The following is a 26,983-nucleotide window of genomic DNA, read 5'->3' on the forward strand; positions in this document are numbered from 1 at the left end:
ATGGCAGTGCATTGAAGGCAAATTTATGGGGGCGCCAAAGTCAAATGGAAAACTCGAGAATTAAGGCAGTTTTTGTGTGCCCCTGGCAGATGGAAAATGTTTCTAGGTTTTCCACCAGAGAGAGAAAGAGAGAGAGAGAGAGGGGAAAAGTGTGTTAAAGCGAAAAATTTCAACTAAACGTGAGATCTTTTTACATTGAATTTTAAGCCACAAAAATTGCAAAAAGCAAATTTGGCCAAAGGGCAATGGAAAAGAAAAACTCTGATAACAAAACCGTGTGAAAAACGCTCGAGAAAAGAAAAACATTGTATCATAAAATCATAAAACAAAACCCGAGGCCAAACAGAGCAAAGAGTGGTGGAGGAGAGGCGCCGATTCAGGATTACAGAGAGAAGGAGGAGGATGCACTTTGGCCAGGAGACGAGGCCATCATTGGGGCTGCTCCTGGCGGTTGAGGTTGCTCTGGCTAAACGGTCGCCGAAGGCCAGAAGAACGGCAAGTTGATGTTGCTGCCATCTTGGCATCTAATTGGGGCCCTCCTCGTGCTCACGGCCACAGCGGGGGACGCCACCAACAACAAGATCATCTTGCCACAGATACTGAACGGTGGCGGAGACGCCCCTGGCAAGCATCCATCCGGAGCCAAGACAGCGAACGGTGCCACAAATGGCGGCGGAGGCGGGGCAGTCGGTGTCGCCACAGGAACTGGCAATACGGTGGTCGGAAGCAATGGCGTGATTGTTGCCGGTGGCGGAGTTGTGGCCAATGGCCCAACCACGAATTTAAACAGTGAGTATCTTTCACAAATATCTTTAAATGTAAATATTCCATAAGCCAACAGTAAACGGAAGTGCGGTCTAGAGAAATAACCGATACTCAAAAAGAATATAGAAAATGGATGTGTGTAACGTCCAGAAAGAACCCATCCGACCCCATTTGGTATATATATTCTTGATCAGCATCACTAGCAGAGTCGGTAGAGCCAAGTCTGTCTGTCCGTCCGCTCGTCTGTCCCTCCCTATGAGCGCCTAGTTCTAAAAAACTACAAGAGCTAGAGCCACGATATTTTGTATTCAGACTTCTGTGATTCTGATCCCACAAAGGGCGAAAATCTGTGGCAACCACATTTTTGAAGTCAGGAGAATCTTCTATACTGCCGAAACCAGATCAGATCTGATTATTATTTCAGTGACTCAGTCTCTCTTTCTCACACACTCTTTGTCGTGCGCCTTATGGCCACACTGACTGTCTATCGGGTATAAATGTAGAGTCGCGGCCGTAGCAGCGACTCACAACGATGCCCCACGTTTTTGCTATAAAATCGTAGCCAATCGGTCTTATCTGTACACATTCCGATCTCAGAGAGTAAAAACAAAACACAACAACGATTCAAAAAAACATAGCGACCTCTTATATATCCAAGAAAAAGAATATTTCGTTTGAATTCTTCATTTTAATGCACATCTCCTTAGAATTAGTATTACCAGATGATAAACGAGGCTATCTTTGGCTGGGGTGCCTCGCAGATAAAATGCAGCTTGAAAGAACAGTCCTTGTCATTCAATAAATTTAAGGCCCTAGCCCCGCCATACCACACCTCATCACAGTGCTCCACTCCTTCCTTGTTATTCGGTTCCCCCGGAGACCAGATGTTCAATGTCAGCGGTTCTCCAGTGGAATGCCATACATGTTCACCCTCATTCCCCAAATCATTGCCTGCTGTCCAGTATATATTACTGACTTCCAGGTCTACAATATACTGTCTGATCAGATCCCATTCTTCGATGGTTTCGAAGGCAATCAAGTCGGCATTCATACGTCGACACGACTCATAGGCTTCATACCAGTTCTTTGTAACTTTACTCTCAATATAATAGTAGCCATGGCCGATCCTAACAAATGGTTCTGTGGAAATGTTGAGGGATCCAGGAATTCCTAAAGGAAAAACCAGAGAACTGTACAAAGTGCTGGTTACTGATTTCTCAAGATCTTACCATCTTCGACAACGGATGTTATATCGTACGCCGCCGACAGGGAAAAAAAGCCCAGGCAGGCGAGGACTGCAGTGCCTTTCGGAAACATTTTGGCACGACTAAACCATTCCCTTCAAAGGTTAAATCTTTTATATACCCCAAGAAACATACGCATCTTATCGAGTCGTAGACTCCAATAAAAATTCACGCACAATATTCTAGGAATCCGATTATTTTTTGATTGAAATCGTATCTAATCGGGGACATTGCGATTATGTACCGTCGTAAATAAAATCTGTTGCGGATATTAGTAAGATTGGCGGATTTGGCAAGGCAAGACTATTTATACCTTTCTACGCAAAAAATGAATCTTTTATACCTCCAAACAAAAAAATAAAATAAAAAAATATTAAAAACGAGGGGGAACGTTGTGAGTTGCTTCGGAGACCGCAACTCTACGGTTATACCCGATACTAAGTCAGTATGGCTCTCCTCCAGCAGGCGGCGTCTAATATTAAACGACACGACAAAGAGTGCGTGCGAGAGAGACAGAAAATCAGTCTGAGCGTGACGTCGGGCGCTGCGTAGCCACTGCAAATTGATTTGTTCCTTTTGGCTACAAAAATTATCTGATCTGATCCAGATTCAGCAATCTGATAGATATGGTCATTATCTATGATTCTGCGTTTTTAGTTTTCTCAAATCTGCAATATTGTGGATGCAACAGATTTTCGTCCTTTGTGGGGGCGGAAGGGGGTGGGGCGAAATTTTGAGATATACGTTTTATAGTGAGATCTAACAGGAGTGCGGATACTAAATTTGGTTACTCTAGCTTTAATAGTCTCTGAGATTTGTGAATATCCCCAGATTTGCATCCTTTGCGGGGGCGGAAGGGGGTGTGGCGAAATTTTGAAACAAACTCGTCTCGGTCCGATATATTAGGAGTGTGGATACCAAATTTGGTTGATCTAGCTTTTATAGTCTCTGAGATCTAGGCGCTAATGTTTTACTCTAAGCAAAGCCGCCTATGCTACGTGTGTGTTAGAGAGAGACAGGGCGAGAAAAAATGAAATTGTTTTCTTGATGCTGGCTATAATAATAATACGATCCAATTCAGATTCCGCAGTCTAAAAGATATGGTCATTCTCTACGATTCTGCGTTTTTGGTTTTCTCGTATCTTTAAAATTGTGGATGCCACAGATTTTCGCCCTTTGTGGGGGCGGAAGTGGGCGGGGCAAAGTTTTGAAATATTTTTGGAGCAGTGACATATCACAGAAGTCTGGATCCAAAACATCGTTGCTCTAGCTCTTATAGTCTTTGAGCATTAGGCGCTGAAGGGGACGGACAGACGGACAGACGGACGGACGGACAGACAGACAGGGCTCAATCGACTCGGCTATTGATGCTGATCAAGAATATATATACTTTATAGGGTCGGAAACGATTCCTTCTGGACGTTACACACATCCACTTTTACCACAAATCTAATATACCCCAATACTCATTTTGAGTATCGGGTATAAAAATATCTCAGGTATAATTTAATGTATCTTTATGTATGAGGGGTCTTGCATATATCTCTGTACATTCGGAAAAGAGAGAACTAGACCTTACTGGCAAAATACTAAGATCAGACCTTCGAACCATGTCCCATCCCTATCCCATGTCTCTCTGACTCTCTCGATGCTGCTGCCATCCCGATGATGGCATCAATAACATCCGGGGATACAGTATCTCGTATCTCGTCGTAGGCGTCATATTTATACAGAACAATAGAAGGGGCCACAGTGGCACATGGTGGGAATAATGGGGAGAGAGAGAGAGAGAGAGAGAGACAATAGAGAGGCGCCTAGGGTCATAAGTGATACACGGGCTTTATGCCAAAAATGAAAAGCAGCTGCACAGATATGTGACGAAAAAGAAATACGGCCCCCAGGGGGTTAGGTGTTGCTCTCTTTTTTCAATGTTATATCCCCAATGCTACCCCCCGCCCACCACCAACTGCTGCTGCATGCCACAGGCCCCACCAAATGCCGGCTGTCATTGTTCTCAGGTGCAACAAGCAGCCGCAGCAACAAGAGCAACAGCATAAAAAAGAGAGACTTTTGAGGCTGAAAGTCGAAGGTTTAGATACACTTGAAAAAACCCAGATATATTCCCATTCAATTTCGAGAACAATTGTCTTATGTGGAAGTTCCTCTTTGTGGTGATTTTTCATTAGTTCCTACTTGTAAAGCCCCATCAATCCTCCCTTTTCTGATGGCACAAACATCCGCATCATCCTCGTCCTTCAGCCGTAGTATTATTCATGAATAGTCGTGTGAATATATTCACTATTCAACCAGCAAATGGGGTTTGTATTTCAATTAGGTGTTGAAACTAGAATGAATTTAATTGAAAAATTGGGAGCTGATTCAAGTCACAAAATTCCCTCGAAAATGCTCCGAAATCTGTCTGGAACTTCAACTCAACATTCCATGGAAAATCCCTTTCTTTTCCCCCCGAAGAGTATCTCCAATTCCCTGTCAATCCCTCGAGAAAACTGTCATCTCTTTGCATTCGCTTTGTTTTTGTTTTTGTTTGGATGTCGCTTTTTGAGGGCGTGGCCGCAGCCGCCTCGCCTCGCCTCGCCTCGTCTCGTCTCGGCAAAATTTATATGCAGACACGCGCTCTGGCGCGAAAATTGCAGCTGGCTGAAATCCCATGATTATGCAGAGAATTTTGGCCCATCCCCCCACCCCCCATACGCCCACTGCGTAAACGTTGCACGCTTGACTTGCAACAGTGTTTGCCCGCGCATTTTTTTATGGGTGTCACTTTTCCTATGCGGGGAGTCGCCTCCTCCGATCGCTGGCCGTTTCCCTCTGCCCCTCTGGAGAAAGCAGCCTTTCACTAATTTATGCAACATTTTGTGTTATTGTTTCGTTAATTAGTTGCGGGGGCTTGTTAGCCACTAGGAGGCCGGGTCACATGGTGTCACAGAAGGCGATTGAAACGCTGATCGATGCTGAAGCTACCCTTTACCCCAGAGGACATCCAATTTGTAGTCGGCTGGTCCCATCGAAGACTCCGTTTTCTGTTATACCAAACCTCTCCTGAGGCTCAAAATACCCTCCCTTTTTAAGGGGTAACCACATACCATTTTCATGGCCCGTTTCGAGAGTCAACTGTCGAATTTCTATTGACTTGTGCGGCGCACACACTGCCCCCAATTCCCATTCCACTTGCAGCAAATGTGTAACTCTATATCGTACAACATTTGTGTGTATCTGGCGGGCAGAAGCCTGCCGGACATCATAAATAGATAATTAAGCCTAGGCAATGGATAGAAACTGGAGAGGCCTCCTCTCCCGCCCCCGTTTCGCTGTCGTCTGTGAAAATATGGAATATACATATATACACGCTCATAATCATAAATTGCAATTAAAATGTTGGGGGCTTTTCCACCGAATTTCTCCCCCTTTCCACAGAATGCAAATATCAAACGGAAAGAGCATAATAAATCGAATATTATACATAATATCAAGGGTATTTCTGAAGGTATCAAATTAGTCAAAATTATGAAATATTCCTTGATTATAAAAATATACAAATATTTACCCAACTAATCGTCCAAGTAAATGGCATAAAATAGCTAATTCCACATTTAATTGATCAATTTATCACACATAAGAGGGCCTCATTCTTTGAGCATCTTTCCGCCTTTCATTGACAAACATTTCCATTGAAATCCGAGTCGTTTATTAAGCGCCTAGCCGTTGCCTTTGGCGGGGGGCGTCCTGCAGGAAGGACTGCTAAATAATTGCTGCTGCAAACAGAATAACTGGTTAATTGAATGACCAAATTCAAATGCAAATGAATTGATTTTGGCCAATTTCCGTTTGCCTATCAAATGCCCAGAGTCAACAAAAATTGCATTTCTATATTCAATATTTGCTTAACTTCCAAACAAATTAGCAGCTAAATGTTTTAGGCCAAGTCGCTCTCTCCCTTCAAAGAATGCCAAAGAGAATTTCGCACAGTTATTTCTACGGCCATTAAAACTTTAATGAATGCGGCATGCAACGTGCAGCTGCTGCCTGCAGGAGTCTGAAAAAGAGGCAACAAAAAACGTTCAACTTGTTGATGTTTCAACCGAAATAACGACAGGGAATGGGGGGGGGGGGGGGGGACGCGCACGGTGTAGGGGGAGTGCCCGAACATGTGTTTAATTATATTTGTACACATTTGCTATTGCTATTATTACAGGGTACAACGGGGTATGTTTGTAGTCAGGGAAAAGATGCACCTAAATCGAATTTTGGAATAAAGAAAAATCGTGTAACTTGGAAACTGTGAAAGATAGAGAGCTGATCTTTGGTAAAGTTAAATATAATGTTATTTTCCGCCAAAATTGAAAAATTCATTACAATCGGATGTGAGAGGCTACAGTACTGAGCTTTGGATTGGTGACCTATCATAATCTATGAAATTATATATGTATTACCTTTGGAAAAAAAAGGCCTTTGTTTTTCCTCCAAAAATGTAAAAGCTATACCCTTTGAAAGTAGATCCCCACTTGCAAGAGTTCTCTGGCAATATTTTCCCATTTAAGAGGTATCCTCTAGTCCACATTGCAACCATTGGCATTACTTGCCCCCCCCCTTTGCCGCTGGCACATGCCTCAACAGCAGCAGCAATAATGATTCGATGTAGAAATCAATGAAATAATTATTTTCCACTGGCCCCACAAAAGGAATTTTTGCAACCCAACGATGGCTCTTGGCGATATGTTCCACAAAACATTTTTACAATTAATTTTGTGCGCATAATTGATTTTTATGGTCTATTTGATTATGCAAAATGCAAAATACAAAATGCAATCCAAATGCATGACATATTGACATTGGAACCCAGCCAAAACCACCCGAACCCCCGAAAGAACAACTTAGTCAAATATGAAAATATCAAATGAAAATTTTGATAAATATTTTATGCACTAAATTAATTCGCTGTCTCTATTTCTACATATTTCTATTTATTGATTTATTTTGTTTTTTGCAGCTGTTGTCGAAGAACCCGAATTTACTGAATACATCGAAAATGTAACTGTACCTGCCGGACGTAATGTTAAGCTCGGATGCTCCGTTAAGAATCTGGGATCATATAAGGTAAGACTTTTGCATTGGGGCCTCCATCGATGGCTCCTGAAGGTTTTAGGAGTCCTAGTTCTAGTTCTTATTCCGGTTTAAGAAACCATAAAGATTTCCCTAAGTTTTATTACCATCAAAAATTCTGCCTCTCTTTTCAAAACTAATCTTTCGCCTTAAATCACAAATTGGCTCAAATAAAAATAATAAAAATTCCCCATTTTATTCATTTGAAAAAAAATCCCTCAATGCACACAGCGAAAGGAGAGACCCTGAAAAGTGCTGACATTGCGTCTCACTGCATAGTTTTAATGCATCATTAGCGCGAAAATATAATCAGAAGGAGGAGAAAGGAGAAAAGAGAGAGCCCCGAGGGCAGGGGAAAGCATGAAAGGAACGTGAAATGATTTATTAATTAAGGAGATTGTAATGAGTGCTAATGATTTGATTACTTGGCATAAAAACGGTGTTCAAACGGGAGATTAGGGGAGGCAGGCAAAGGGAGAAAGGGAGAGAAAGGGAGAGAGTGGAATGCATAGCAAATGAGGCGCGATGATAAGACGAGAAGGAGGAAAAGTCAACTAATTAATTATCCACACGATGATGATCCCAAAGAGATACGACCAGACGACCGACCCATCAAATTACCAACTTTTAGAAGGCACACAGGACCTCTGGCTAGGGGCATCATTAGAGGACACTTCACACTGAAATTCCAAGCACTGCAGCTCAAGTACCTATCGCATCATCTTCGCATCCACTGGGCGAGCGAGCGGCTTGTTAGCACCAAAAAAGAAAAAACGAAAGAAAACCCGGGAAAACCCATTCAATAGTCTCGTCTGAACGCAGTGGGAAATGGAATCAAATTGAGGTGTAAATGAGGAAGAGAGAGTGACACACACACACACACGCACGCACACAGAGGAAAAACCTACACACAAGCACGTGCAGGGCATGAGGAAAATGCCAAAAGGAAAAGTGCAGTGGGGAAGCTCTCTCTTTCCTTGGCTCTCGTTTTAGCCTCAGAGTCGGCTGATGGCATGTTTAAGTAGCAATAGTGGCGGCAGTGCCAAGTGGCAGGTTCTCCTGTGAGTAAGGCTACACACTTCCTGCTCCTTCTTCTGCTCGTAGGATGCATGTAATTCATAGGAGCTATCACCAGACACATCCACAGGATACACAGGATCCTGTAACCGGTTTTGCGTTTATTTTTATATGCGACACTATGATGCAATTTTCTCGCTTCCGCTTTCTGCCTTTTCCAAAGCGTTCCATTTCCACTTTTTTATGTTTTTTTTGTTTCCTGAATGCTGACGCTGCGAAAATTGCTCAGGATATGTAGTCCTTGGGTGAAATTGTGTGTAGTTTAGTTGGAGAATGGACGGAAAATGCCATTGGGCGATGTTATTAAATATTTTAAGCTTCCATTTCAAGTGGTAATACGAGGGGGTGTGGATTAGAGGTCACCAAGTCGATACCAAATATGCACAAGATATAATTTATTTAATTTTATTTCTAGGTAGCATGGATGCACTTTGAGCAGAGCGCTATCCTTACCGTTCACAATCACGTGATCACGCGGAACCCACGGATCAGTGTCACGCACGACAAGCACGACAGGCATCGCACGTGGTATCTGCACATCAACAATGTCCACGAGGAGGACAAGGGACGCTACATGTGCCAGATCAATACGGTGACGGCCAAAACGCAGTTTGGCTACCTCAATGTTGTGGGTGAGTGGGGGGCAGGGGGGCAGGGGGAAAACTTATGCGAAAATCTAATCAACGACGAGGCTGCCTCCCCAGAGGGTCGGGTCGCTGCGGGGGCGGGGCGGCAGCAGCGCTTGGCCTAAGGGCAAGTGAAAATCGCACCGGAAAATCCTGTGCAAATACGCGGCGAATTAAAAAATAATTTATGTGCCTTTAAGCACGGGGAAAAAAAAAACAACAGAAAACAGGAGAAAGCCAAACGGGAGAGAGTCCAGAACGAGACCCGAGAGCACGGGGCCGGCCAGGCACCCGAAAATGTGGAGCACAGTTCAGTGAATCCTGTGAATCCAGTATCCTTTGCACAGGCGAAATTATTTTCCCTGCCTTTCGCAAACAACAAACAAATTATTAAAAATGCATGCGATATTTGTGGAAGGGAAATGCGCGAATGCGCGCAGGCTTTTAATTAAAAAAATTTACACAAACAAAGAAATACGAAATTATATGAAAGGCAATAAGAGAAGGAAATAAAGAAATATTTGCAAAAAAAATTGCATTAAAAAAACTAACATGTTTCCTTCAAAATTGTTCCTAATGAAAATTGCAATTAAATTGATAGCTGAAATACACAGTACTCCTGAAATAAAGATTTCACTCATGGCAATGCATTGCTTTTGATCATTACTAATATTTTATTCAATGGGTACAACTGCGAGACCATAAAGAAGAGACGATCACTTTTCTGCATGTTCGGACACGACAAGTCTCGGTTTCGACAAGTCTCGGCTTCGACAAGTCTCGGCTTCGACAAGCCCCGGCGCTTGTAAAAGCACAAGTGTTGTTGCTTAGCTGAGAAGCGAAGGAGTGGCATACAGTAGACTATGAAAAATTGTTATTGCAGTTTACACTGGCTTGAGCATCGGCTGATCTCCATAGCAGGCACAAATAAGCAAATACATGCGTTGTCTTTGTGCTTGTAGTGCTCTCTCTTTCTTTCAAGCAGATAAGCTGGACTTCGGAGGCACTGGCTATAACTGTAGCACAGAGTATATTTGTAATTCTCCAAGAGAGAGACCAATTTCTGCTTTATTTCGGCTTCGACAAGCCCCGGCGCTTGAAAAAGCAAAAGTGTTGTTGCTTAGCTGAGAAGCGAAGGAGTGGCATAAAGTAGACTATGAAAAATTGTTATTGCAGTTTACATTAGCTTCAGCATCGGCTGATCTCCATAGCAGGCACAAATTAGCAAATATGTATGTACATACGTTGCCTTTGTGCTTGTAGTGCTCTCTCTTTCTTTCAAGCAGATAAGCTGGACTTCGGAGGCACTGGGTTTAACTGTAGCACAGAGTATATTTGTAATTCTGCAAGAGAGAGACCAATTTCTGCTTAAAATTAAAGGGTATATTCTAACATAAGCTCCTATTGCACTCATAATGATAAATATTTTGAGGCCTCGTTTTAAAAGCAATTTCCTGTATGAAAAGCCCTAATATTATGGTTCCACAAAACCCACAAATATTTAACATGAATAAACATGAGGCCAAAGTTCAATTGTAAATATGTATATTTAAGAGGATTATCGTTGTCACCGTAATTCAAATCTCTCTCTGTCTCCCTCTCTCTCTCTCTCTCTGCAGTTCCCCCCAACATTGATGATTCGCTGAGCTCCAGCGATGTGATTGTCCGCGAGGGCGCCAACATTTCGCTGAGGTGTCGGGCGAGTGGTAGCCCGAGACCCATTATCAAATGGAAACGGGACGATAACTCCCGTATAGCCATCAATAAGAATCACATAGGTAAGTGCATCAAATGGAAGGGCGGCAATGCGACGATGCACTGCATCAATCATTTAACACTGTCCTTTCCTTTTTTTTCCCCCTCTCTCTCTCTCTCTCTCGCTTCAGTAAACGAATGGGAGGGCGATACTTTGGAGATAACTCGCATCTCCCGTTTGGATATGGGCGCCTACCTGTGCATCGCCTCGAATGGCGTGCCCCCAACGGTTTCGAAGCGCATCAAAGTCAGTGTCGACTGTAAGTATCCTTCCCTGTCATCCCCAAAATGATAAAGTGAATCATCCAGCAATCTGTGTCATATTTCCATTAACCATTCAATGGAGTATCCTCACAGAAATTTATCTAAACACAAACTTGGGTTATCTTTCATTTTGTTGGAGGTTCTTTTTATTTTTCCATCCAGTTTTCCATTTATTTTCCCTGACCAAAAGACTTGTTTAGCTGTTAAAATTGGGTCTTCCTTTTTTTGTTTTTGTGGTGTGTTCCAACTCATATTTCCATTTGACGGATCAGCGGATTAAAGTCGAGAATCTGGGAAAAGGTTTTCTGCGCTACAGTGGCACAAAGTGGAAGAAAACCTCAGCAGAACTTGACGAGAAAATGTATCTCTATGCCAGAGACACCGCAGATACTCCTCCATATTCCAAGTGAATCTTTCAACATTTTCTGATATTTCTGCTTCTATTTTCAATGCCTTTTTCTATGCCTTTGAGTCTTCACTGTGCTTAGTCTTTTGGTGGAATTTTTTCAAACATTTTTGCAATTTGAACCCACACTTGTAGCTGTGTCTGCAGCAAAGTTTGAGGCTTAAAACGAGCACGAGAAACAGCTGCACAAAGCAAGAAACAAGCAGAAAAAAAACTCCATAAAATGATGGAATCAAATCACTGCGTTCGCTGGCTGTTGGTGCAGTTTTTTAAGATTTATTACAGGCGACAGACAGCCAGCACACCACACCACATCACATCACATCCCATCACATGTGTTGTCAAGCTCCTGTCGTGGCCCGCCACGGAGTATGCAAGGCAGGAAGGATGCAGTGGGGGCCACCAGCCATGTCGCAGTCGTCACAGAAATTTCCTCGTTTGCTGTCACTTAAAAATGCCGCAAGCATAAATCTATTTTTGTGTGTGTGTGTTTTCGCCACTGACATTCGAACTGGAACGAAGGTGGGTGGGGGGCGGAGTCCTTGTTGCCACAAAAACTCCAGTACAAATTACACGTGTGCAACACAGAACCACACAGCAGCGGTCAGTGGCAAACACAAACACAAAAAAACACAAAAAAAAACCATAGAACCATAGATTGCAGGAAAAGAAAATGTACAAACCCTCTAGAGGTGGGTCTTTGGGGCAGAGGAGGAGAAACCCTCCTATAGATACAAATTATTAGAAAAATAACAGATCTTCTCAACAAAACAAAAACCCAAACATTTTCTTAGTGTAATTCCCCTACCCTTAAGCCTTTGCCAATCCTATAAAAGGCTTTATTTTCTCTAGACAATTGCCCGCCAAGGATAGACGCCATCTCCTGCCATTATCCTGTCCGGCAATCAAGTCAATGCCATCGTCATTTCCCATTTACACAAAACTGTCTCACACTAATTCCACACAAATATTGTACCTCCATGGCATTGTGCCCCAATCAATGGCCACTTGCAACAGTAATAAAAAAAAAAAAAACAGGAAAGGAAGAGAAGGTAATCCTCCCTGCAAATCTCTCCGTTGATTCCCGAACCCTCTAACGAGGCTTCATTAACGGCTAATTTTCAAGTTGTTTACACTCGACAGTTCACCTCTTTCTTTCCTCTTTCTCTGCAGCTCCCAGTTTTTTCTCAGTAATTTTCTATAGAAGCAAAAAAATGTCACTCAGTGTCCAGTGCCCAGTGGCCAGTGCACCTTCTCTGCCATCGGTTTGGAGGGCTAAATTATTGTTGACTCAAGTCCTGGCCGGACGCCCGCCCACCCGTCGACTTGGGTTCTTTCTGTGGCACTTAGCAGCTGCTTGGCGAGTGTCCTTTCTCCAGAGCTGGTGGTCCCTCCACCGCCGCCTTTCACCAATATTGTCGCCACTCAATTGTAATTTAAATCAGTGCCCGGAAACGTAACGAAACGAAAGAAAAGTCGAGTAAAAGACCGTGGGAGTCGGAGTCGGAGACGGAGTCGGAGAGTGGTAAAGAAGCTGTTATCCTGGGACAAATGTTTGTCCCCGTGCCAGAGGGGAAAAAGCACTTGAGCGGGACTCTCCTTTTGTAAGGGCAATTAAAATGAATGGAAAATATGGGAAAATAAGGAAAACGACGACAAGCGAACTTCAAGGTGATTTCTACCACTTGACTCCCGCTTAAGCTCTTTCGCTTAAGCCCTCTCGCTCTGCTCTCCAAACGAGGGGGAGGGGGAGGGGGACTGAAATCAACAGAAATTATATCAATATAAAATATCTCTGCATTGCATACGAAATTACAAATACTCTGAGACATGTACCCTGTATCTATCATGGAAGAGGGTATAATATGCTCTTTCACAGGTTAGTTACAGGCAGAGAAATATATCTTAGATCTCAAAAAATGCGTAGACTATGGAGAAACATCGGCTATTGAGTGCTTACAGCCATTACCATATTTCTTTCCCAAGGAAAACTTTGACTATAATCTAGGAAAACTTGTGGTTTCCACAATTTTAAAGATATCAGTAAGCTCTTCGGTTTGAGTATATATCTTTTTAATATCTACCTATATTCCGAAATTCAACTTGATCGGCTAATGACTACAGCCAAGATCAAGAAAGAAAGTATATCTGTGTTATGTTTTTCCTCTAAAATTCTTGTTTGGCAGCACTGTTCCACCTTTACGACCATTTCTAAGACTGTTTTAAAGATGCAGTGTATTTTTTAGCAGTAATTTCCACCTACAATCCTTTATATCCTGCCGTCTTTTTTTGTAGCATCCACAGCTTTAAAGATTTCAAACTCTGCTTTTCTATGTTTGTAGATACTGATATTATCTACCTAAATTCCAACTTTCATTGAAATCGTACAATTTGTTTAGAAATTTTTGTATTCCTCTAGAAATTCCTCTTTATTTTCTTCTAAGATTATTTTTAAGATATATTTTCTTTAATACAGGGTACCCTCCAGTCTCCATACAAACCATAAGATTTCCATTTCTTGCTCTTTTTCTTGTACATTCCTTTGCCGTTGCAGGACGATTCTCTGGTACAAGTGGCGCCAGGTTAAGGGTCGTTTGTAGCACATGTTGCCTTTTTTCCTTGATTTTCTTGAGGGGAAGTTTTCCCAGTGTTTCTGTGTTGTGCTGTGCCATTCGGTTGCACAAAGAGGCAACAAATCAGTATGCAGTCAGAAATAATACGAGCATACGAGGGTATATATAGAAAAAGGAAGAAGAAAGAAACAGAACTACGGAAACAGAAACTGAATTTGTTGCTTCCTGCTTGTTAAGCAACGCACGCCACAAAAATAAAACGTAGACGTATGCTACTCCGACTGTGTAGTTGGACTGTGTGTGTTGCCAGGACTTAAGGACATAAAGGACATGGTATGCAAGCTGTCACACAGAAGTTGTTTTAACAAATTGTTGGAGAAATCTGTTTCCAACAAAGGAGCACAAATATTATCCCCAAAGAAACAGCCAATCAAAATATCATCGCAGGATAAAAGTTTGTGGTTTTCCAGCCCTCACACTCGACAGGGGACAGTGGACAGTGGACACTAGACCGTTGACCCAAACCCCTTGACAACTTAATTAAGCCGCTCATTTCATCACACTTAAGCTGTATTTTGATTAAAAGGATTATGCCCCACAGCCCCTAAAGGCGGGTGGGGCACATGCCTCATCAAAAATACTAAAGAGCAGAGCAGAAAAAAACCCTGCTAATTTGCGTCCAAAAGCTGATTAAAAATTCAATTGGTGGCACAAACAGAAGACGGTCTGCCCCTCCTCACCCTCACCCTCACCATCACACCTTTTTATGCCACACAATTTTTTTGTGTTAGCCTTCAGCTTAATTGCCATCTCGTGGTGGACATAAATCCACAAAAGGTAAAGGCAGGCAGCCGCAGAGGCACACAAAAAATACGAGAGAAATACGAAAGAAGGAGAAAGGACCTCCATTGTGGCACTTAATGATGATGAAGATTCCTCCGCCGTGGTCTGACAATAATTCTGAATGAAAAAATCCGTAATGCTCGAGTGTTCATTAGTCCCCACTTTTCGTGACATTTTCCCCTCAGTTTTCTTTCCCCATTTCCCCATTTTCCATACTTCTTTTTCCCATTTAATATCTTAATTAAAAATGTGCGCCGAATGCGCGAGAAGTGTGGTTTTTCCTGTGCTCGAAACCCAAAGGTTGCATTTCTATAGATGCAAAGATACAAAAGGTGCAGGCAGGGCAGAATGAGTGCGAGTATCTTCAAGATAAGAAATCTTCGTATTCGTGTTCCGAATAATGCTATTCATGGGATAGTTTTTTGTTTTTTTGAAGAACTTTCTCTCTCTCACTTTGCTTGACTTTTTCTTGCAATTTTAATGAAAATCAGCAAGAAAAAAATGCTCTGAAATTTGCATAAAAAAAAATACCCCAGGGAAAACATCAGTGCGAAAAATCTAGATATATCTCTGATGAAATATATGCAATGGAAAATGTATACCAAAAATGTGAGGGCACAGCTGAAGGAAAACTTTGAAAAGTTTGAAAATGAATTAAGAGAAAAACTTGACCACAAATTCTGGAAATGGGAAATGATGAAAGTGACATAATGATTTCTAGAGACTTGAGTTATATTTTAAGCTGAGAAATCCCACATCTAATTCATGTATTTTCTTCAATTCTATCTGCCCCTCAAGTCCCCCCAATGCTGCTCATTCCCCATCAATTGGTTGGCGCACCAGAAGGTTTCAATGTCACCATCGAATGTTTTACGGAGGCGCATCCCACATCACTCAATTATTGGACACGCGGCGAGGGACCAATCATACACGATTCGCACAAGTACAAGTGAGCGTCCAAAAAATATATAAATTGTATTTAAATGAGAGATTAAGTTAAGTAGAGTTCAACACAGAGATCTCTAACCAAAGGCAGATTTTCCTTAAAGAATTTCCTCAATTCTTGAGATACTTCTCTTGGACTTTCTTCTATAAAAATCTATCTTTAGAGCTAGTCCTCTTATTAAGCCTTCCTTCATTTATAAACCCTTTGTTTTTTTTTGCCATTTTCAGAGTTGAATCAAGTGTAGGCGTGCCTGCCTACAAGACCCACATGAAGCTAACGATCATAAGTGTCAGCAGCGGCGACGATGGCATCTACAAATGTGTGGCCAAGAATCCCAGAGGAGAGACAGATGGCATTATCCGATTGTATGGTAAGTGGAAGAGACATGAGAGAACTTCAAAATGCAATTAGGAATTGGCATAAGGGGGAATGTTTGCTGGCAAATGCATTTTTAATGGAAGGAAAACACACGCCCAAAAACCAAGAGAAAATCTTGAGATAATCGTAGAGCAGAGCATGCTGCGGAGGAAAAGTGCCTGAAATTTCCTTCTTAAAGTTCTACTTTCTTCAATCGCTAGTTCACATCCCAACTAATTAAGTTCTCAATGGTCTCCCAGCCCTCCCAGTCTTCGTGGAACGCTGTGAGGCATTGAAAAACTATCGCCGCATTGGCCTTAACACAAATTGACAAATCTAAGCCATTTAGACCCACCGAAAACAAAGGCCAAATGAAAGACCGAAAAGAAACGCAGAAAGTGGCCAGGAAAGAAAGAAATCTCGAACGATAGTCCGAGGACTGTCCGTGACTTAATTGCCTCGCCACGAATTGCCATCAAGGCATCCCAGACATGCCACATGCCACATGGGCACATGGCCACCCCTCCTGCCGCATGGCATCGCAATTGACTTGAATGAACCTGCCCCAGAGAGGGGCAGGGGCTCGTTGCCTGCTCGTTGCTGCTCGTTGAGCAGCGCCATAATCAAGCCAGTGAAAAATCAAGTCACGTCCTTTTTGGTCCGAAGGTGTGGAATTTTTTTTTGGCCAGGCTGTTCCTCTGGATTCTCTGGTTTAGCCCCCCCCCTTCCCCAGCCTCCTCCTTGCACATGAGGCACACGAGTATGCACGTTTGTCTGTATGTGTACGTTGCAAGTGCGGGGCCTCAAGTTGCAAGTTAATATCACGTCTTTACGTTTAATTACGTGATGGATTCGTTCAAGAAATTTAAACTTATCGATTGGGAAATTCCGCCCAAGGATGTGGAACTTTAAGATAACATTCGTGGAAGATAGAAAGATAGAACAAATTTAAAAGAGTAAAAAGAAACCTAAGCCCATAGAAATTTATGGTTTCCCTTTTTTCTATTGAAATTTCTTTCATATTTTCCACATGACACACCGCTTAGGGGGGGTCAGAGATCAGAGGGCGAGTTCTGGCATTTGACATATTTTCATTAATTATGAATTTCGGCCATCCCCTTCCCGGGAAAACGATTTTGCATATGAAAACAGTGTTTTCGGTAATTTAGTGGAAAGTGCAGCTGTGATACAGAACTCGCATTCGAATTATAATTTGCAACAAATTGAAAAATGGAAACGAAACGACGAAGACACGAAGGGACATTTTCCGGGGAATATACTCCCGCCACGCACATACATATTTTAAACATTATTATGGAAATGGAAATGGAAATACGAAATATTGACGGCAAATAATTAGCATTTTGCATAATCCAATGGAGCGAATGAAATGCAAAAATCAAAAGAGAGACAAAGCAAAAAAAGACAGTAGACTGAATACAATTTTTAAATAAATAAAAAGACAAAAAAGAGACACAAATAAAAATTTAAATAAATATGTATAAAAAAAAGATACAAATAAACTTTGAAATAAACGTGGTGAAAATTCCAAATTGAAAAATGTAAATTTTATGAAAACAAGTATCTTCTTTTTTTTTGTGCCACACAAAAATATATTCCGATACATCTTTGTTTATTGTTGGTTCGAGGAAATGTAAAGTAAATGAACGATTGATGGATGGAAAGCCAATGAATGAAATGAAAAGCAGATTTCACACCGAATATAATGAAAGAAAGGAGAGCCACACAATGGGCATTCACTTACCTGATTTTTAAATTAATTTTCATAAATCCTTAAGCATATTATTTCCAGTAATTAAAACCCTAGAAAAAATAGAGAATAATGTTGTAAATGCTATATAAAACCAACTTTTCAAAACCCCCCTCTTTTCCCCTCTTTTTTCAGTCTCCTATCCACCAACGACCGTATCATCGGGCACAACCGATTCCCATTGGGAGAGGGAAAATGGCATCAATGGAAACAATTACGCCTATGGCGGATCCGATGGCCAACGCTCTAGTTATGGCCAAGACAAAAGTGAGTATCACATCATCTATCGATAAGGAAATAGTCCCCCCTGAGAGAACCCCTCATGTCATGCTATCCCTTGGCTTCTTCTTTGTGTGATTTCTATTTCATTCCATGATCCACCACCACTACCACCATCCACCATCATTCAGATACGAGATATCAATCGAATTTGAATGAAATCGGTTTATCTGAACAAAAATCCTTCCTAGATAAGACCCAAAATCCATTGGCGGCCAATGGAAATGGCAATGCGAATGATCCAGAGGACTCCGAGGCCAACAGGGGAGCGAATTCTTCCAAGGCCATTGCGTGGATGACGCTCCTCCTACCAATAACATTCTTGTTAACAATCCGCCAGTCAGCGGTTGGTTCTACTAGCTCTATCGTAAGTGTAAGTCTATGAACCAATGGTATGGGACTAGATCTAAGGCTTCAAACGTAATGTTAGCATATAAATGAGAATACTATATTTAATCGCATAGAACCACTAGTGGAACCGAGACCCTAATTACGATCCGCCCTTTCCCCATATATGAGACACACATCCAGGCAGACAGACAGAGAGAGAGAGAGCTTGTTATATGCATATGTATATCCATCAAATCACAATCTATACAAATACTCTATATATATAAATCTATGTATAGGAACAAGGGTAAATGCAATTTCATTTTGCTTTCAATGCTGTGCTTCAAAACTGAGAAATCGTTTCACATGATTATCGGATCGTATAATGTATCTACGAGTATCACACGATCTCCATCATCGATATCTATACATTATATTTGTGCGTTAAACGCTGATCAATACACAAGAAAAAACAAACACTCATGAATACACACATACAACAGATACATATGCCTTAAGGATTGCAAATGAAATATATATATATACATACATAAATAGATATATAGACCCACACACACATATCGAGCATAGAATATGTTTAAGTATAAAATGCAGGTTAATTTAAATATATTTTCTAGTTTAAAGGCGGCCAAACATTTTTGGGAATTTATTTTAAAGTTGAAATTTACATGGAAGAATGCTTTTGGAATAAAATACCAACAAAAATACCAGAAAATACCAACAAAAATACCAGAAAATACCAACAAAAATACCAGAAAATACCAACAAAAATACCAGAAAATACCAACAAAAATACTAGAATTTTTATTTCAATTTTCCCTAAAATTATTTAAAAGAAAAAAAAAACAAAACTCGCTCAAAACCCCCATATATTTCTATAATTTTTCAAAAGAAATTTTCCTTAAAGAAACAGTATTCGGAAAGAGAAGTGCTTTAGAACGAAACAAACCCGCACAGACCCTTCCAGTCTTCTTCCAGTCAGAATTAATATCTGTTGCATCATCAGCGCCAGCAGAAAAATACAATAATTTAAGTAGCTTGTAAGTAAAGGCTTAATATGTAATGTAAAGATTAAACCAGATGTTAAACATTTACATATGTAAGCTAAAAATGTAATAACAAACGAATACTAATGTGTTGCTTTATAACTACATTAACAAATTAACAATTAACAAACAATGAGATGAAATGAAATGAAACAATGTTAAATAATGAGAAATATATTTGGAATCGAGTGAAGAAACACACACACACGCAGACACAGTACATATAATCGTATATAAAGCATTATATACAGCCCCCACACACACACGTACGTATGTAACATGTATTTAAGCATATAAAATGAGTTGTAACTGAGGCATTAAATTAAATAAAAATCCCAAAAAAGACACACAACGAAAGCGAGTGGTACTACAGCAGGAGGGTGGCAGGGGGCAGGGTAAGTAATGGTAGTGGTAGCACGGCAGAGGCAGGGGCTGCAGAGTATGCCATAAAAATGATGTGTTAAATGCTTAATTAGCAACCAAATTAAACAACGCCCCAGTGCAAACAATTGGCCAAACATTAATATTAACAATATTAAAAAAAACGCGAGACTCTGCAAAACATTAATAAACAATTAACCTGCTTCCAGTGGGCCATTTTTTTGTATTTTATTGGCATTTTCGGCGAGAGGTTATCATGATTTTAAGATGAGGATTGCAACGAAAAAAAAGACACAGAAAAAACAGAAAAATACTAAACAAACAAAAAAAACAAAAAAAAAAACCAATAGCAAATACCAAATTATGTATTTCTACACATCTCATCAAAAAATAATCAATCGGGTTAATTCTGCTCTGGAAAAAATACCAACTACCATCGTCTTATCTTACCCATAGTTTAAAAATACCAGGAAAATACTAGAAAATTCCAGATACCAAAGATCTAGACCATAAATCGAATAAAAATCTCAAAGTCAAAGTCTACCTCAAAGTCTACCTCAAAACCAATGATTCTCCAGGGTATTCCAACCGTCGACACGCCTTATTCATTCCTCCGTGTGTCGCCACAGATCTCTAGCAAGTGGCTTTCGCTGCCTGCACGCCCGACCGCATTTTATTCGTTATGCACTTTTATTTTATTCATTTTTTATGTCACCCATTCAGAAGCAGCAGCAGCAACACCAACAGCAATAACAACCATTAAAAACCAAGTAAAAAATTGCATAAAAATGGCCATATTCAATTTAATTATTATGTGGACGTGTGATGTCCGTGGTGGGTGTGGGGCTGGTGCTTTGGGGGCTTGTCACTTGATTTTCAATGACGCAAACACAAACGCAGCAAAACTTTGGTCTGCTGCATATTTCATTATGCTTTTTAATCAAACAATCGCAAAAGGCCACAACAATGGGACATTACGGCACTGGGATACTGGGACAGGGTTGCCATGGTTAATGATGCATCATCCCCAGCTCCATCCCCAAACGCACAGGAAGTGGATGATCAGTGGAGGATAATGGCGTAGGCATTGAGGGGTTTATGATTGTCTCCTGCAAAATGCGATTATATGACCGAAGAATTATATGACAGGGGGAAAATAAGCGGTAGATTGTAGAGAAACAGTAAAGGATTTATTAATCAAGAACTCTCGCGGTTGGATGTACCATAAACCACATTGTAGAGGTCGAGTGGAAGATGAAATTTGAATGGCGAAATGCTTTGCGAATAATATACCAAAAAATACAAACCAAACATTAACAGAACAAATATTTTACAGAATTCTCTCCAACAATTTAAAATCAAACAAACACAAAAAAATACTAGAAAATAGACAATATGACAATTAATAGAGAATATTTTAACAATTCCCACAATTAAAAAATACTAGAAAATACCAAAACTAAATACCACAAGAAAATATAGATTTGATCAAGAATTTTTGTGGAATCTCTACAATAAAAAAAAAAAAAAAATCAGAAATTTTATTGAAAATTTAAAAAAAAATACCGTATTAGAAAAAAAAATACCACAATATAAAAAAAAATTCTACACAATTAAATTCTATAAAATTCTTTAGAAAAAGGAAGAAAATAAATAACATTGATAATGATGCATCAATTTCAATAGAGAAATTAAAAATATTTCAATTCGCAGTCCTCCTCTTTAGAACTCGCTCAAAATTTAATCATGCCACCGAAAAAAAGATGGGGCTCCATGCCTCAATCAAAGTTGCATTTGTGATGCTGCTACAAGTATAAATGCCCCATAATGCAGCACTCAGCTGCGGCATGACTGCCAGAGGGGGAGCGACAGCAGCAGAGGTCGCAAGAAGCCAGAAGTGAGCGCGGAAATTGAATTGAAAGACACTACCAGAAGAAAGGCAACAACAACGAGGATATTAAGAGAAGTTTTCACGGAAAACTGGGTGGGGGGTGGCGGGGAAAAGGGAAAGGCCAAAATACTTGATGAGGAAACAAGGAATGAATGAAAGAAAATGAAAGAAACCAGAACGGAAACGTAACAAAAACGGAAATCAGCTTGAAATCGCGACACAGCGACACAAGATGTCAATTTCATTACTACAGAAAAAGGACACTAGGAAAAGGGAGGAAAAGGGAAAAAAAGAGGGAAGGACTCATCTGCATAAAAGGGAAATTATTTTTACTATTTTTTTGTACTTTTGCGGAAAAACTGCAATCTGCTTGAACGAAAGTTTCCGCCAGAGGAAAAAAGTGCCGAAAGAAGGATAAATAAATCCTCGGGAAAAACTGCTGAAATGAAGTATTCAAAACAATTTCCGCAATGCACAGGGAAAGCCAGGGAAAACTAGCAGGGAAAATGTCACCAAATTTATGTAAAGTTAACAAAAAGTCAAGCACATAAAATACCGAAGAAAAACTACGAAAAATATGGAGAGACTCGGAGTCCCACGGAAATAGTTGGAGAACTAAATTAAGCCCCAAAGAAAATGGCATTCCGTTGGAAATATTTGGGAAATGCTCGCAGGAAAACATTAGGAAAATCCCCCCCATCCCATGATTAACCCATTGAGGCCGCCGCGGGCTCTCTTTATGCGATGCCCGCCTTCCTATTGTTGTGCGAAAAGTTTTCGACGAGGAAAACCCTCGGAATCTGCCACAAAATAGATGCAGCTGCTGCACCGCTCGCATTCTTTTAGGCTTTTCTTTCAAAAAAGTCCACGGCTCCTAGTGCGCCTAGCAACAGCAGAGAGGCATGCCCCATTTGGGGCACACACATGTGGGTGTTTGTGGGAGAAAAAGTTTGTTGTGGAGGAACATGCTCCATTCCGTATACTTTTTATCAGAGATCCAAGGAAAAGGAAAGGGAGACAGGAGTTTATTAAAGGAGGAAGCGCACAAAAGAAGCGGAGAAAGAGGGGGAAGGGAGGGGCGGCGGGGGAGTGGAAAAGTTGTAAGTGCATTTCCCGCACATAAATGGAAAATTGTTCAATTTATCGGCAAACAACAAAAACACAAACACAAAAGAAAGAAGGAGGAAAGGAAAGGAGAGGAAAGGAGAGCGAATCGAAGGAATAACTTTATGAAAATTGAAAAAAAGATAAATATTTTCCATGTTTTGTGGTCAACTTGTGGGTTAATCTTAACCCCACAATGACTGTTATTGCTCCCCTTTTGACCAGAGTCCCCCTCTCATCCATCGAGTAATTGCCACAAATGAGGCACATGAAATTTGATTTGATTTCCATCGTTTAAGCCACAAAAAGTTAAAAAAGGGAATACCCCATCCGATTGGGAGACTGGGAGGATAACAATCGAAGGACAGCACTTAAGAGGGGGATGGATGCTGGAGGTATAAGGGTAAGGGTAAGAGAGAGAGAGCGAGGAGCAAAAAAGGCGGGGGGCACTGAAGTGAGCATTCGAGGGGAGTCGAGCAGTCGATTGTCCAAATGACATCAATAAAATATTTAAACCCCACAACAAAGCACGCCCCCCTTCCACATACCGCCCCGCAAGGGGGGCGAAAAAAGAGAGAAAGCTGAGAACTCCACTTGAGTGGCGCCGAGGATACAACAGGATAAACACGAAGGAAGGAGGATGGGGATTGGGACTACGATGTGGATTCGGGGACGGAAGATGCGGCAGGAAGCAGGGAGACTTCCACTTGAAGCTGCAGCCGAACCGAAGACGATGCTCCTTCCAGGAGGAAGGACTCCTCCGCGTCTCGGCTCCTCCTTGTCCTCGTCTACTCGTGTCTCGGTTTCGTCTTGACTTTGAAGTGGATTCATCGACGGAATTTGAATTCAATCGCAGGAATCGCTAACCGATTCGCTCCTCCTTCCATTTCCCCTTTCACCCACAGCTGTGGGGTTTTATTGCGGCTTCCCTTTCCCCCTTTCTTTCTGCTTGTTCCCCCTTTCACCCCTTTCCAGCGCGTGGAATCATTTGTGGCCTCCTGCAAGCGGCTTAGACTCTTGCTAGCAACGTCTTTCATGCTGTTTACGGCTCTCCCCTGCCTCCTGCGGCGGAAGGTCGTTGAAGCAGGGGATGGCGGGGGAGGCAGACATAAGTTTGTTTTGCCATCGCGTTGATCCGCTCTTGGAAACGGGCGTCGGGCAATCAGGAGGGGCAGAAAAGGAGCTGGCGGCAGGGAGGACTCCTCATAGATGGGATCCCAGTGATAGGAACAGCAATTGCCGAATGGGAAATCAGTGATAAATGGACAATCGCTGGGGGGAGGAGTGCAGGACGCCACTTAAAGGATTCGCCGTTTCTCTGGTTTCCGATTTCTCATAATTTCTCTTGCATTTCCACCGCCTTTCCGTCTCCCAGCCGTTTTCCTTGAGGGAAATTTACATATTTTAATCAGAATCCGAATCTGAATCCGAATCAGAGAATTTCCCACTCGATTTCCCCAGAGACAATCCTCCGATTCTCAATTTCTGTTCCACTTTCCCATTGGAGGCGAGGAGATGCCATCTTTCGATTCTCTCGTTTGATCTTTCCACCGCTTCGATGTCCAGCCTCTAGCCTCCAGCCTCCCTCTATCTCCTCCTCCTGCTGCCGCTGCAACATTCTGTGGCATTCTGTGAACTTTAGACCTCTGTTCTAAGCCGCGATGTCAAGCATTTTCCTGGCTGTCAAGTGTCCGCCGAAGGGGCTTAGGCGAGTGCCTGCCACGCGGGAAAATGATAAATGACTCCGGGGTGCAATATTTTGCTTTTCTATTAAATGGTTTTTCTATTAAAAGCACGCTCCCGCTCCTCTCCCTCTTCCGTGGGCCAGAGAGTCAATAAAATATCAAATTACCTTTTAATGAGTGGCATCCCACACCCCCCTTCTGTGGCACTGGGAAATCATTGGAAAAGTTAAGTGTTTTACAGGCATTTTCCTTGTGTATTTATGTTAATTTGCCATCGAAGAGCAGCCAGGAAGGAGACCAGGAGGAGGAATAGGCACAGGAAATGTGCCACAAATTTAATATAATTATGGGAGCGGGAAACGCGGACTTTAAAGCGGAGGGAAACCCGGTGGGGAAAAGGCCCCAAAGGAAGGTTGAACTCTCGTGGAAAACCAATAATCTGCCTGAGCAAACTTTCTTTGCGGCTGAATTTTCCAAAGAGAAAGAGCAGGAGAGAGAGAGAGAGAGAGGGAGAGAGGGAGAGCGGGCTAGGGAAAACCCGAAAATGCAATTGGGACATAAATTTCCATTTCCCGGTTCTATGCCCTCGAGGATTCACAGTAATTTAACGCTAAGTTTTCCCCGCCTCAGCCTGGGTTTTCCCCCTAGGAAAGCTCTTCGTTTTTTTTTTTTTGGCCACAACAAAATAGTAAACATGAAAAACGAAAGAAAAGTCGCGCAAAAGAATTTCTGTGTGCTAAGTGTCCTTCGTCCTTCGTCTGGCGATGGTCTCCGGCCGAGATGACCGCGCCCGGCGGAAAACACACACTTTTCCCCTTTCTTTTTCCGGAGGATCTTCAATTTACGTTGCGCTGTGAGTGGTTTTTCTTTGTTTTCCTATTTATCTTTTTTGGCCTCGTTACAGGACATCCCCTCTGTCCTCCCTGGCTCTTGACTCCTCTAGTTTTTCCTCTCCTCTTTTTTTGGCGGCAATTTAATGCCATCCATAAATACAAATTCAAATGCTGAAAGCTTCTGCTGTTCTTGAACTTCATTTTCTTTGTGGTTTTTCCTCGTGGCCTTTCCCCGTCTGACTTTAATCCTTTGTTGTGCCTTGGCTGCTGCTGCTGCTGCAATTCTATTAGCATCCTGGCAGCATCCTGTGGCCGCCACAATTGCCTATAAATTCCAGCTGTTATCAGGCGCAACCCCTTGCCACTTATTCATGCAACACATTCCGGGGGCCACAGCAGATGCTCTCCTTCGGACCCTCTTTGGCGGCTGCGGCAGTACATTATTTAGCAGTTTTTCACTCTCTCCTCAGCAGAACATAAAACTATCAAAAAGCGAGAGAGTTCAAGCGAAAGCAGGGTATAGCAGGAGCAGGAGGCACGACCAGGCGAGTACCCTGTAAAAGAAAGGCGTATCTCCTTTGTGGAAGGACTCCTTGTATCCCTCCCAAATCAGTGCCATCACTCCCTTCCCTCTATTGCTTTACAGGGTATCTTCTACAGTTCGTTTCCCATTCCAAACGCGGCATTTCTGTGGCAGCATGTCCTTGCACTTGAAGCAACACTCGTTTCCTGCCTGGCAGCAAATGCAATCAACGGGAAAGAAGTACAGCAATGTGGCACGTTTCTCCACGCCATGCACCGCCCCCCCCCCCCTCTCGCCCCCCCTTCTCCCCTCACTCCCCGGAGAAGGCGCTACAAGTGCCCTCGCGTTTTGTTTTACCGTTGAGTGCAAATTATTTATGCCACATGGGGGAATACTCTCGTACGGCGCCACACCTGGCGGGGCAGCAGGCAATGCAATCAAAGCGAGCGGCAAGCGGCAGGCGGCAGGCGGCATGTGGCAGAGGCAGCAAATAACAAAAGCCACAATGCCACATTGCCACTTTCTACTTTCACTCCAAGTGCAATTCGGTGACTCTTTCGCCCGCTCTTCCCCCTCTCTCTCTCGCTCTCTCTTACGGCCCCTCCCTCGTGTCTATCGTTTGGCCCGGAAGTTGAAGTATTTTGTTTTCATTTCCGTTATTTAATGCAAGTGGCAGCCACAGAGAGCAGTCAGCCCTTGCCGCGTGCCTCCTTCTGTTGTTTTCTTTTTTTTTTTTTTTGCTAGGTGCCACAGCTGCCTGCCGCTTCTCGACTAACATAATATATGGAACTCCCCCTAACCCACTTTTCCCCACCATTTTCCCCGCATTTTCATCTGCTTGAAAGTTGGCGGTGGGACGGTGGGGGGAGAGTGGGGAAGCGCACCTTTCAACAACTTTTTAGCGCGACTGCAGAACTTGTTGGCACCTACTTCTGGCTTTCACCCCTCCACCCGCGGCCCCCCCTCCCCCTCCCTAGGAGGTAGCAGTTTTCGCGGGGCACAGAATTTGCATTTTCCCCCCACTCCCTCCCCCCTCCCCACCCTCTCCCTCTGCGGCTGGCTTGTGTTTGTTTTGTTGGCTTTTTGACTGCATTTTGAAAAATGTTTGCATTTTACCTGCGAGAGAGCGAACTCTTTCTCTC

The 26,983-nt window shown here is 42.2% G+C and overlaps 1 protein-coding gene across 2 annotated transcripts; it reads left to right on the top strand.

Annotated features, from left to right (window-relative positions):
* The first annotated feature begins 278 nt into the window (after positions 1-278).
* LOC6593846 (lachesin) lies at positions 279-18,850 on the top strand. 2 transcript variants are annotated; one of them, XM_026988026.1, is made up of 9 exons: positions 279-789; positions 7,018-7,124; positions 8,623-8,839; positions 10,453-10,611; positions 10,720-10,848; positions 15,473-15,623; positions 15,848-15,990; positions 17,884-18,015; positions 18,159-18,850. In XM_026988026.1, exons 1-9 carry the CDS (start codon positions 504-506, stop codon positions 18,410-18,412), a joined length of 1,578 nt encoding a protein of 525 aa, XP_026843827.1. In that variant the 5' UTR covers positions 279-503; the 3' UTR covers positions 18,413-18,850. The 2 variants fall into 2 exon arrangements, with proteins under 2 accessions (XP_026843827.1, XP_026843828.1); XM_026988027.1 differs by having other exon boundaries at positions 18,219-18,850.
* Positions 18,851-26,983: the final 8,133 nt, after the last annotated feature.

Source organism: Drosophila persimilis, unplaced genomic scaffold (genome assembly GCF_003286085.1).
Source record: "Drosophila persimilis strain 14011-0111.01,24,50 unplaced genomic scaffold, DperRS2 tig00000124-arrow-pilon, whole genome shotgun sequence".
NCBI classification, from domain to species: Eukaryota; Metazoa; Arthropoda; class Insecta; order Diptera; family Drosophilidae; genus Drosophila; species Drosophila persimilis.